At 46.2% G+C, this 12,133-nt stretch overlaps 1 protein-coding gene across 1 annotated transcript; it reads right to left on the bottom strand.

The window, feature by feature from the left end:
- Window positions 1–880: 880 nt before the first annotated feature.
- LOC310821374 (beta-1,3-N-acetylglucosaminyltransferase lunatic fringe-like) lies at window positions 881–11,069 on the bottom strand. Its single transcript, XM_083693393.1, has 8 exons — window positions 10,490–11,069; window positions 6,127–6,175; window positions 4,934–5,036; window positions 4,475–4,628; window positions 4,071–4,156; window positions 3,747–3,912; window positions 3,257–3,342; window positions 881–2,525 (listed from the first exon to the last, which is right to left on the bottom strand). Exons 1-8 carry the CDS (start codon window positions 10,991–10,993, stop codon window positions 2,459–2,461), a joined length of 1,215 nt encoding a protein of 404 aa, XP_083549519.1. The 5' UTR covers window positions 10,994–11,069; the 3' UTR covers window positions 881–2,458.
- Between the last annotated feature and the right edge of the window lie 1,064 nt (window positions 11,070–12,133).

Here is a 12,133-nt window from a genome sequence, read left to right on the forward strand (position 1 = left end):
AACCAGGCGGTCTAGATGTTGATAGCACAATAGGTGCACTTCCAGTCTGACCACAGGGTTACTGGTTCTAGCCTTGCTGTGGCTACTTTGTTCAAGAGATGGAACAAATGTAGGGAGCTACTTAGCCTTCGCCTTTTCTCAATGGTTAGGAACACGTCTCTTCGCGTCCTCTCCTCCGTCCTCCACTCGCGTCCTCCTGAAAAACACATTGGAGGAGAAGATCTAGGGTCCCTCCCCTTACATATTCTCCTCCAATGCTTTTTGAGGATGAAGCGAGTGGAGGACAGAGGAGAGGACGTGTTTCTAACCATTGAGAAAAGGCTCTGATGTCCCGGCAGAGATGAAGGAGATTGAGTAAGGAAGTGAATAAACATAACAATCATTCTTCACCATCTCATTCTTCTTCATCTCTTATCCAGTATGATTATGGATATAATCTTCGGAGGGATCTGAGAGAAGAGTACGACAAACACTGATCTTCATCGGAGCTCATCCCCTAATCCCAACGCAACCACACCCAGGGGAAAACACCCTGGGAAAAATCCTGCTCCGTTCCGGGAAGATCACCCATTATTACCTACTGGAGGTCGGCTCTGGGATTCTGATACGGTGCCAAGGGTGTGGCGGTGCGGAAGCCCGTGTTCACGCGCCGTTCCCACCAACCTCTGCAGGAATGGTTTTCCCATTGATGGATATTTTGGAGAAGATAATGTTGGGTGTCTGTCTTTCTTTTTTCAGAAAGAAAATGTTGCTTAGAGATACGGTGTGTTGTGTGTCCACATTGAGAGATGAAGTGATAAGATCAGGTACACTACACCCAAAACAGGTGTGGGTGTATTAGGAAATGTATTTTTGACATATACACACACATCAAATTGGATACTTTGAGGCATTGTAACGCTTTATTAAAAGCAAAAAATAGCAACCACTGTGGTGAGACATAGTGACGTAATCAGGTTTAAAACCCCTGAGACTCTTTCACTAGTATTCATATCCAAATGATCTCTATAGTCCAGATACTGGAGAGTACATCATGTATAGAGGCTGCCCTTGACCACAGATCTAGGATCAGCTTAACATCCCCAATTCTTCCCATTAGCCATTGGAGGGAAAACTGCTAAGCTGATTTTAGATCAGTGTATAGGAGAAACTTCATTCTACTCCATCGTATAACAGCCACATTTTAACATCAACAATACATTTGTAGTTTAACAAAAGCACATTTCAGCAAATGAAGATAATGAAAATAAAAACATTGATATTTAGCTGCTTGAGATGCTGTTGATCTTTTGGGAAAGAAACCAGTAAAGAAAAGAAATCGAGGCTTCAAGAAAATGTATATTTAAAAAAAAGGCACGGGTGAGAAACATAGCTTCAAATACAATCAATACAATCAACCCAGTATGGGTCAGTTTGTCACACACAGGACAGTCTGAGTACATGACAACTTTAAAATGTGTGGATTTGATGTTTCTCAAACGTCTTCCAAAATGGTTCAAAACATTAATCAAAGATGTACAGACAGACACAGGTTGATCGTAAGATGCAGAGTCTGTCTGTGTTCCATATCAATACATAAGCTCATGAGGCCGTATTCAACTGTTTCCATATTTCTGATAGTTTAGGAACTCACAGCAAAGTGCTTTGTCATGATGCCACTCAGAATAACACTCCTGAGCAGTCGTAAGTAACAAAAGATAACACTGAATATCATCAAACTAACTAAAACAACATCTTCACTTGTCTGAGGATATCCAGAGTCTATTGAGATTGACCTAAAATCCATCAAAATCTCCCCATATTGAAAAACAAGTGAAACATTTTTGAATACGATCCTTCACAGCTTCAAAAACGAAGACAATTGGAATGTATAAACAAGAAAGCGGATGCACAGACATTCAACTTAGCAAAAAGGGTAAAAACATTTCAACACAAAATAGTGCGCAACACCTCTTGAGCGTCAGCCCCGTGAAACAAACACTCGGAGAGCTGCAAAACCAGCACAGAGCGAGCTGCGTTCAGGAACCACCAACACTGTTGCTCGTCTTGTATTGTTGCCCGACGCCTCCCTTCACTGTGACCTCTCGGCCTCAAGGGATCAGGATTCATGGGGTCAGAGAGGTGAAGGGGGTCAAAGGTCACGGGGGGGGGGATCAAGTGACAAACAGACATTCAGTAACCAGTCCGACGGTCCAACTGTTCTAGCATGTCACTTTGACACCAAGGGAGACACAGCAGAGTAAATAGAACAATGTCATTGTCCAGACAAATGAACCGATGGTTGCGCTCCACGTCATCTGCATTGCAGCCGGGGCTGCGCAGTGCAGCAGATTGCTAGATGACATGCTGAAACACCAGGTTGTTAGATCAGGTGTGGTGGCCGCTGCTTTGCGTCTGTGTCCCTGGTCTCCGGTCCTCCTTGACATCCCTCAATCGGCGTCTCCGCTCCTGGTAGGTTCTAGTACCTCATGTGGGCGGGACACCAAGGAGTGTCTGGGTACAACAGACAGTGTACTGACCTGAACCTGAGTGAGAGAGAGAGAGAGAGAGAGAGAGAGATTGAGTTTTAACACACCTTTATTGCACACTAAGTGAATGTTACATGCCTTACATACAAAACATCTATCTGACACACACACACACACAAAAGAGAAAGAACCCCCACAGAGAGAAGGTGAGAGAGAGTGGAGGAAATGAGCTTCACAATGCATGGCAACTGCCTGCTGAGAGTTTAAAAATAAGAACACACAAGCACATGCATGTATGCACGCAAGCGCACACACTTACGTACACAAACACACACGTTTCTTTCAGACAAAGCAGGGAAACGACCCACTGTGACAGTGAAAACACACAGCTGTACATACCTACATAACACATTTATTGCTAGCCTGAGCTATTTCTGAAACTGGCTGACTAGTATGTGTGTGTGATGAAACGCTCTCTGTCATTTAGACAGGTCTTACACAGACAAGAACATACAGATTCAAGTTCAGAGAAATGGAAATTCATCCCAAGTACAAAAAGTGCAAGTGTGCAAAATGTGCAGGGGTAGTACAAGGAACACAGCCAAAGTGCTGTTTGCCATTAAGCATATCAATAGCGCTTGGGATGAAGGAAACATGAAATCTTTTAGTCCTCCTAACAGGAGCCCTGAAACGACGGCCTGAGGGCAAAATCTCAAACTCCCTCTGGCACACATACAGGCGCACACACACACACACACAGACACAGACAACTGTTCTCCCTCTCGTACCTGGAAGGGTCCTTGTCCAATGAGAAAGCCCCTCTCACGCTGACGATGTTCCTCTTGCTCTCAAACGTGCCGTAACTCAGAGTCACCTGATTGGAGAAAAACACAACCGCACACAACCGCACCTGTTAGACCACAGACGTGCAGCTGGCCTTCGCCAGGCTGGAGCGTATCATTTAGTAGATCCTATCATGTTCCTCTTAGTGCGGCACCATAAAACGCTAAAGTGGTGCACGCAGTCTTCAAAGGTAATACTATAGGTCCATATCTTTAACTCCTTGTACAAGCTGTTTGTGTGTGTGTGTGTGTGTGTGTATATGTATGTGTGTGTATGAACACCTGTCTGTGTATCTCGTGTGGGGCAGTTGTTGTCGGTGTGTGTGTGTGTGTGTGTGTGTGTGTGTGAACACCTGTCTGTGTATCTCGTGTGGGGCAGTTGTTGTCGGTGTGTGTGTGTGTGTGTGTGTGTGTATGTGTGTGTGTGTGTGTGTACCTGTTTGTGAATCTCACTGTGGAACACCTGTTGGAGGTTCTCCAAGTGAGAGTGGAAGAGGGGGCTGCGGATGAGCCCCACCCCTAGCAACGCCTCGATGATGTAACCCACTGTACAGTCGTCAGGGAGACGGATACGCTCTGCTGTCGACATAAAATGGCCGCCGCTGTAAATAGACAGAGAAAGAGTTAATACCCCCAAAATGTCATCTGTTTTGATCTCACACACACACACACACACACACACACATAATAAGTGTTGCACACTGAGAGACACACACACACACACACACACACACACACACACACAGTCCCTCTCTCTCACCTAGCCCAGGGGCTCATCTTGAGGGCGAGGCCACGACTCACGCAGAAGCCCGCCCCTCCTGTGGCGAACCAGAAGCGCACCGGCCTCTGGAAACACACAACACACAACACACATTTAACATACACCTTATTGTGCAACAGACACCGATGTGATCACACCTACACTTCTGGTGCCAGAGCTGGTGTGGGCGCAGACCCGCTTTTCCCAGCCGAGAAGCAACAACACCTGATTCATCTCTATAACAAAGCCACTTCGATCAGTTGATTTGCGACATCGGGTGTGTTACTGCTTGGCTACAGCAAAAACATACCCCAACACCAGGTCTAGCAGGGTTAAGTTGCCCAATCCTGGGCTAAATTTTTTTGTTTTTGTTTTTTTTCCAGACCCAGTGCCTGTCTGCCTACCGTGTGGCTGTCGCCGAGCCTCTCGGTGGCTTCGATTGGTCGGTCGAGGCTGGGCCGGCCAATGTAGACGTCGTGGGCGTGGTTGTAGTGAGAAAGGAGGTTCACTAGGGGGCGCATGTTCACGTAGTTGTCATCATCCACGTGGCAGAACCACCTGAAGGGGGTTACACAGCAACCAAGGGGTTAACCACCAAATGACATCACAGTTGGATAGACGGATGGATGGGTGGATATACTACGAAGGTGTGAGTGTATTTGTAACTTTGGGTTCTCTATTTGTGTGTGCGTGTGTGTGTGTGTGTGTGTGTGTGTGTGTGTGTGTGTGTGTGTGTGTGTGTGTTACTGCATTCATATCTGTGTGTGTTTGTGTTGGCACCATTGAGTGTGTGTGTGTGTGTGTGTGTGTGTGTGTGTGTGTGTGTGTGTGTGTGTGTGTGTGTGTGAGAGAGAGTCTCTTACTTCTTATCAGAGGTGATGAAGGTGTCATACTCGACGGCCATCTTACAGGAGAGCGCATGGCGACTGTGGAGCGCTGAACAGTTTGTGTTGATCAGGTGACTCCCTGAGAAAAGAAAAGAACAAAACCAATGTCAGTATCAAAATGTTACAATACATTCCACTGACAAGCCATTGACCGATAGCCGGGTTGCAATATTCTGCATCCAACTCAGTTGTTGATGTCAAGCAGAAACAGAATGTCTCCCAGGCTAACTGAACATACATCGTCTGTCTTAAAGGTTATAGTTCCAAGATTCTGTAAAAATTGACTCCCTAACGCCTCTGAGGGAATTGAATATGCTGGTAATGAACTGTGTCAAAGAGGACTGGATATGTTTCTCCTAGCTCATTGTACTATTTTTTCTTTCTTTCTTTGTTTTTTTAAATGTCTTGCTTGGTCTGTTTCTTGTTTTTTCCTGTTTTTCTTTCTCTTGAGCCTTGTTAGCAGATCTCTCCTGAAAAAGATACCCTGGTCTCAGAGAGACTCCCCTGCATAAATAAAGGTTAAATAATTATAAATTAAAAAATAAATAAATCTAATATCCAAAACATGTTTCTAAATGTATTCCCAGTACTTACGTTTAACTCACTAACTGCCGAAGAACTCCGGAACACTCACCACCTAGAGTGCCACGTGTTTTTATGTGGTATTTACCTAGCAACAGTACTTTGATTGGTCACAAAACGAAGCGTCATAATTCGTGGCATTTTTGGTCAATAAAGTCACCCGTGGCGCTCTAGAATGTGGAGAATTTGGCCGACTTTATTCACCCTCAGCACTAAATCAGTTAAGGCCATTTCCATCAACTATCCACAAAAAGTGCTCTTTGTTGCGTCCTCTGTTGGAGGAAACGGTTTGGGTTCAGTCAGCAACATTTGTGGTTGTATCTCCAACCTGACCTGTCATTCTGCTGTAGTAACACAACTGGTTTCCTGTGCTGATCTGTGACTTCCTGTAGTGGAGCCGGAGCTTCCTGTCTGTACTTTGACACTGTAAGTAGCACTCGTAAAAAATAACAATAACAATGCTACTCAGCAAAAAAGGTGTGTGAATGAATATGGTGTGTGTGTGTATGTAAAAGGCACAAAGCTACAGCTCATTGTGCAAAATAAGCACCATGGACGTGTGTGTGTGTGTGTGTGTGTGTCCTCACCCAGCCTCTTCCTCAGAACCTCATCCTCTCCATCTGTGAATACGTACGTCTGAAAAACACAAAGACACACAAGGTCAATGATTGTTTGTTCAAATCTTACACACACACACACACACACACAGTTATTTTCATGAACAATTGCACTGAACAATACCACGGCACTCTATTCAAATCCACAGGTCAATGTCTGCTTAATAACCTTTATTGTCCAAAAACACTTTTTTATAACCAAACAAACACACTGTAGTCAGGGTATTCCTGAGTCATGTTGTGATGAATCAAGGTTACTGTTGGCAGGCTGATCTATGACATTATCCAGTTGGGGACACGTACACACACACATGGTCGTGGGGTCTCACACACACACACTAGTTTCCATCATTGTTAGCTGGTGTGTTTCTGACCTCAGGTGAAGCAGCACCTGTTTCCGCCCTGGCGCACACGTGTGCACGCACGCACACACACACACACACACACACACACACACACACACACACACACACACACACACACACACACACACACACACACACACACACACACACACACACACACACACACACACACACACACACACACACACACACACACACACACACACACACACACACACACACACACACACACACACACACACACACACACACACACACACACACACACACACACACACACACACACACACACACACACACACACACACACTAGTGGGCAGCATGGAGCACCAGTGCTGATATTGGATCTGAGCCAAGGCAAAGGTAAACCTAACATCAGTCAACGCCATAACAGCTGCTGCCTGGTCCCATGTGTGTGTGTGTGTGGCAGAGTTACTGGTGAAAGATAAGCAACTGGTGGCTATGTTAACTTTGGTAGACAAAGTTAAGATGTGGGTGTGTGGCAGTAGGCCTTTTATGTTTCTGAATCTGGAATCAGTCACACACACACACACACACACACACAGTGTTGACTGTGTATTAGCATACAGCTGCCGTGGTTAACTAGACATTGAGCTCCTGTGGGAAGTCTCTTTGTTCCCAAGTCTCTCTGACACATTCCTGAAATTACTCCCACTTCAGCCTTCAGACTTGCAAGTGTGTGTGTGTGTGTGTGTGTGTGTGTGTGTGATCCCCACTTCACTAGTTCCCACTGCATACTGAATGACTTGGCATCACTGGGTGAATCAAGAAATCACAAACGTCTCTGTAAACATTACAGCATTCTGTAAACATACAGTTGGTTAGTACAACAGAGTTACCTAAAACGTAGCCTACATGTATATAGTCCATCGGTGGAGTGTGTGTGTGTGTGTGTGTGTGTGTGTGTGTGCGTGCGTGCGGGGGGGGGAGGGGCATATTCTATTCTTCTTCCTTGTTGACAAATGTGTTCTGTTATACATTTGAACATGAAACCAGTCTCAGAGTCTAGTTCTCTATAATGTGTCAAATACAAACAAGGTTCCATAGAGACACAGTATCTTGAATGTATCTTGTTTCTCATGGTTGGTTAGAATAGCAAAGTCTATGTTTGGTTAGGGTCTGTCGCTGGTGAAAGGAAGGGTGGTCGGGTATGACTGTGTGTGTGTGTGTGGTAGCGTAAGGTCTGACATAGGGGTCTCCCAAGCCCAGGGTGTGTGTTTCCTTCCTGGGGTAGCACAGGGAGGGAGTCTAAGGGTCTGCCTGGCTGCTGCTGGCTTCCTGAGTGCTGCTTTAGCCCCCACACTCCATCAGTCCACACACACACACACACACACACACACCCCTGTCCTTTCCTGCCCCCTGCCAAGCAGAGCAAATTCAATTACAGACGTTTGGGCAAAACAATGATCTCTCTCTCACCCTCTATATTGGCTCTCCCTACTCTGGTGTGTGTGTGTGTGTGAGAGAGAGAGAGAGAGGCATTGAGGGAGGCGTGTGTGCGTGTGTGTGTGTGTGTGTGTGTGTGTCAGTGGTCTTTCTCTCCAGCTGTGTGTTCTCGTCAGCCAATGTCATTTCCTCTGAGCTCTTAAACCTCCTAGAGAGGAACCAGCCTGCATGTGTGTGTGTGTGTGTGTGCGCGTGTGTGTGTGTGGGTGCGTGTGTGTGTGCATGTGTGTGTGTGCGTGTGGTGATGTGGCCCATTGTTAAGAATGCACAGAGGAAACAACATTGTCCCATACATATAGGGGGAGGAGAGGGAGAGAGAGAAGGGGAGAGGGTGGGGGAGTGAGAAGGTTAGTGGGCCACGATTTGACAAAAACAACAAACAAAAACGAGAGAGAGAGAGAGAGAGAAACACAGAGAGAGAGAGAGAGGGGGACAGAGAGAGAAACAGAGAGAGAGAAACAGAGAGAGAGAGAGATGAGTCTAGGAGAGAGAGAGAGAGAGAGAGATGAGTCCAGTAGAGAGAGAGAGACAGAGAGATACTACTGCTTTAGGCAGCCGAGTAGCTGGTTCCTACTGTTTGCTGAGCCAGGCAGAGCGGTGTGCAGTCAGGTAGACAGAGCGTGGGACAGGTAGGGGTGTGATCATGACAGGGCTACATTCCCATGTCTTCTCTCACGCTCAAGTGTGGAACATTACCTGCTTCCCTGCCCCGCCCCTATACTGGAAGTATGTTGTAAGAAAATCCCTCAGTGTGTACATACACACACACACACACACACACACACACACACTTTCTCACAGTGAGTTACCTCTACAAAACAAACGCCCTGGGAACTCTCTGTCTTTCTCGTGGGAAGTGATGAGGTGTAGTTTTTTAAGAGGATGAACGCACGCACACACACACACACACACACACACACACACACACACACACACACACACACACACACACACACACACACGGAGGAGATGACCTTCAGAATGTGTCACCTCATAGATAATATGATGATAACAGGAGAGTATTAGGCGCGTGCATGTGTGTGTGCCCTACTTCTCTCTCACAAACACAATCCCCTGCACCCTATATTCATTCTCTCCCTCTTTCTAGTTGGTAGAACATGGTTGTGGGTTTGATTCCCACTGGTACCACTTTTACAAAAAAAAATAAAAATAATTCATCCACTCACTGTACCTTAAGTTGCTTCGGATAAAAGCCTGCCAGCTAAATGGCATCTATTTGTCCCCGAGATGGTCTCAGTTCAGTTCAAAGGGGTCTAAGTTCATTTGAAGCGTTCACATACTCATGAAAAGTAGTTCACAAAATTGGTTGGTGTGTGTTGTGGGTAAACACTGCCTTCCTCTCTATGTTTATATGTCAACATGGGGCAGGCTGGGGTTACCACGACAACCTGGGAGAGGGCTACTGCGGTAGAGGTCTGGTACGGCGTGGAACAGTCGGTAATGTAGTCAGTGTGTTTGCACTGTTGATGCAGGGTCGCAGGTTCAAGTCCCACTCCAGCAGGACTTGGTGGGTTGACAAACACTTCAAACGTTTTAGGAAGGGTGTGTGTGTGTGTGTGGGGGGGGGGACGGGGGGACGGGGGGTCTCAGAAACATTTGGGATCCACTCGCAAAGGCAACAAAAGACAAGCATTCATTCTTATTGCAACAACTCATCACAAAGAGATTGTTACTCTCTCAAAGTCTCTGGAAGTGTAGCCTACATTCTTTCATTCTCTCAGACAATGCTACCTTCCTCTATTCAATACGATGGCTCAAACAATATCCTTTCCCACCGTTCTCTGAGAGACAAAGAGGGAAAAGAGAGAAAGCCCATCTCCTTTTTCACTCCTTCTCCGCTGCTCTCTGTCTCGGGAGGTTCTCTGACTCCGGTTTACAAAGGATAAAAGTGAGCAGGCAGAACTAATCATGTTTCATGGCTGATAGAGGGGGAGGGGGAGAGAGAAGGAGGTTTGAGGCTCCAAAACATTGAGATGATAGCCCCTGGACAACAAGGTTGGGATAGGACCTGGGTCTAATACATATTGATTTTAAGTCATTGAAGCATGTGCTTGATTTAGATCGCATGCTACAATGAGAAATTAGACCAAAGGATTAGCCCCAAAAGTGCAAACTTCAAAGCTAAATCAAGTACACCTCAAAAATACTTTCAAGTACAGTATTTAACTAGGACAGTTGACTGGGTCCGATTGGGGTCAATTTGAATTGTAATTCTCTCAGTGCAAAACTGTGTATTGAAATTCAATTTGAGAATTTAAATCAGCCCATTGTTTTCCCTTAGGATCTTAATGTATCAGTTTCATTTCAATTCACTTTATTGTCATGGAGAATTAGAAGTAACCTCAACCAGACAACTTAACTGACGGAAGTTTGAAGTCCATGAAGTATAAATATTATAAATATTTCTCACATAGCCTTGCCCCTGAGTATTCACAAGTTGATACAGTTTATGTCAGTGCTTAATTAATATATAGACCTACCTGCTGCATGTTTCTCGAGATCCACGTCTCTACTAGCAGATCTAATCTGGAGCGGTGGTATTTCTTGGTGGTCTTAACCGCAATGAAGAGATCCGCCGGGGTAAGGTCTTCAACGGGGGGCGGCTCACTCGTGCGTGGGGGTCGATCCACCGCTCTCTTTCCCCGGGTCAACTTATTGATGTAAGCCGAGAAAGCCTTCACCTGTGTCGGCTGCGACTTCTCCCCGGAACTGTTGTCAGCCGGAGTCTCGCTTCTTTTGTCCAGATGATCCATATTCTGCAGCGAGCGCGTTTCGACATCTCTCCCGTTAGAAACGTCGTTCACCGGGCTTCCTCGGAGTCGAACAGCGACGAGAAGAACCATCATCACCAGACAGGTGAGAGTCGCTCCGGCGGACGAGACTATGCACTGTTTCCCGGCGCTTTTCAACATTTTCTCGGCTACGAGCTTCTGTGGACAATTCCATAAAAATGGGTTTCTTCGAGCTGGAAGTCGGATAGGCATTCAACGATTCCCTTCTGTGATGACAAACTTCGGTAAGTAGGGAGACATTGACCCGAGTCCCCTCACTTCTCCCCGACATGTGTTTTCTTTACGCCGCTTATCAGCCGTGTACTGTGGCTCTTGTTGAAACCACACCAGTAAGGCGGGACCTGTCTCATGTCCAGCCACTGGCCGCTTTGTGCGCTCTCTTTCTGGGCGGGACCGACCAGAAAGAAGAGAGCCCCTGAAAGACTTCGGCTGTCAATCAAAACAATGAATTAACAGATTCCGAAATAAATGACTTTAAAAAAGTGCCGTGCCAAAAACGGTGTAGTCCAAAGTCCGTGTAGGCCTATCCAAAGTCCTGTAGGCCTATGAAGTTAGCTCTAAAATAAGACGTTTTATTCTGGTGTTTGATGGAATAGGCCGATGCATCGCTGCATCTGCTTCTAATGATAGTCCACGGAATGATGCTTCTCCCATTGACGGATTGGCCTAAAAAGTTGGGACAAGGCACATATGAAATTATTCCAAGTAAGTTTGCCATGAGGACAATTTAAGTGGTATTTAAGTAGGCCTAACTACGCTAGTGTGCACATTTGTCGACTACTTTTATTAAGAAGGATACGTAGCTGGAGATAACAGTTGTCTTTGTTGGAACGTCGCACGCGTTCCGTTCCGCGTTCCGGAATGTTGGCGGCCGCAGCTCCTCGCGGACAGATGTTGGAGGAGCGCATGACAGGGGCCGTGTGTAGTGCTGCCAGGGAACGGGGAATGACAGATCACACACACACACACACACACACACACACTCTCTCTCTTTCTCTCACCCCCATACCCCCCCCTCCCACACACACACACACACACACACGTGTGTAGTGTTGCCAGGGACCCGGGTTGCCAGATCTCTAGTCGTTTACGGAATGTTTCCTCTTCAACAATGTGCCGCTTGTCTGAGGGGCTATTTCACGGTCGGGTCCCTGTGAAGAGCGCATCACACACACACACACACACGCACACACGTACACACACACATTCCCTTGGCGTTTTAAATTCCTGGACAAGGACTAAATCAAGCCCAAGGCCCATACTGTGAGAGAATTGTGATCTCACTGACAAAGCAAACAACATAAATATTAGTGATGACAAATACATTGGAAT

This window comes from Argentina silus, assembly GCF_951799395.1.
Source record: "Argentina silus genome assembly, chromosome: 22".
NCBI classification, from domain to species: domain Eukaryota; kingdom Metazoa; phylum Chordata; class Actinopteri; order Argentiniformes; family Argentinidae; genus Argentina; species Argentina silus.

Bases quoted from the DNA above. Each gene is read 5' to 3' on its own strand.
- LOC310821374 (XM_083693393.1), bottom strand. From the start codon at position 10,993: ATGCCTATCCGACTTCCAGCTCGAAGAAACCCATTTTTATGGAATTGT. The intron at 4,157-4,474 runs GTAGGCAGACAG...GTGTGTTTCCAG, and splicing joins GGCTCGGCGACAGCCACACG to AGGCCGGTGCGCTTCTGGTT. The intron at 3,343-3,746 runs GTACACACACAC...TTCTCCAATCAG, and splicing joins ACAGTGAGATTCACAAACAG to GTGACTCTGAGTTACGGCAC.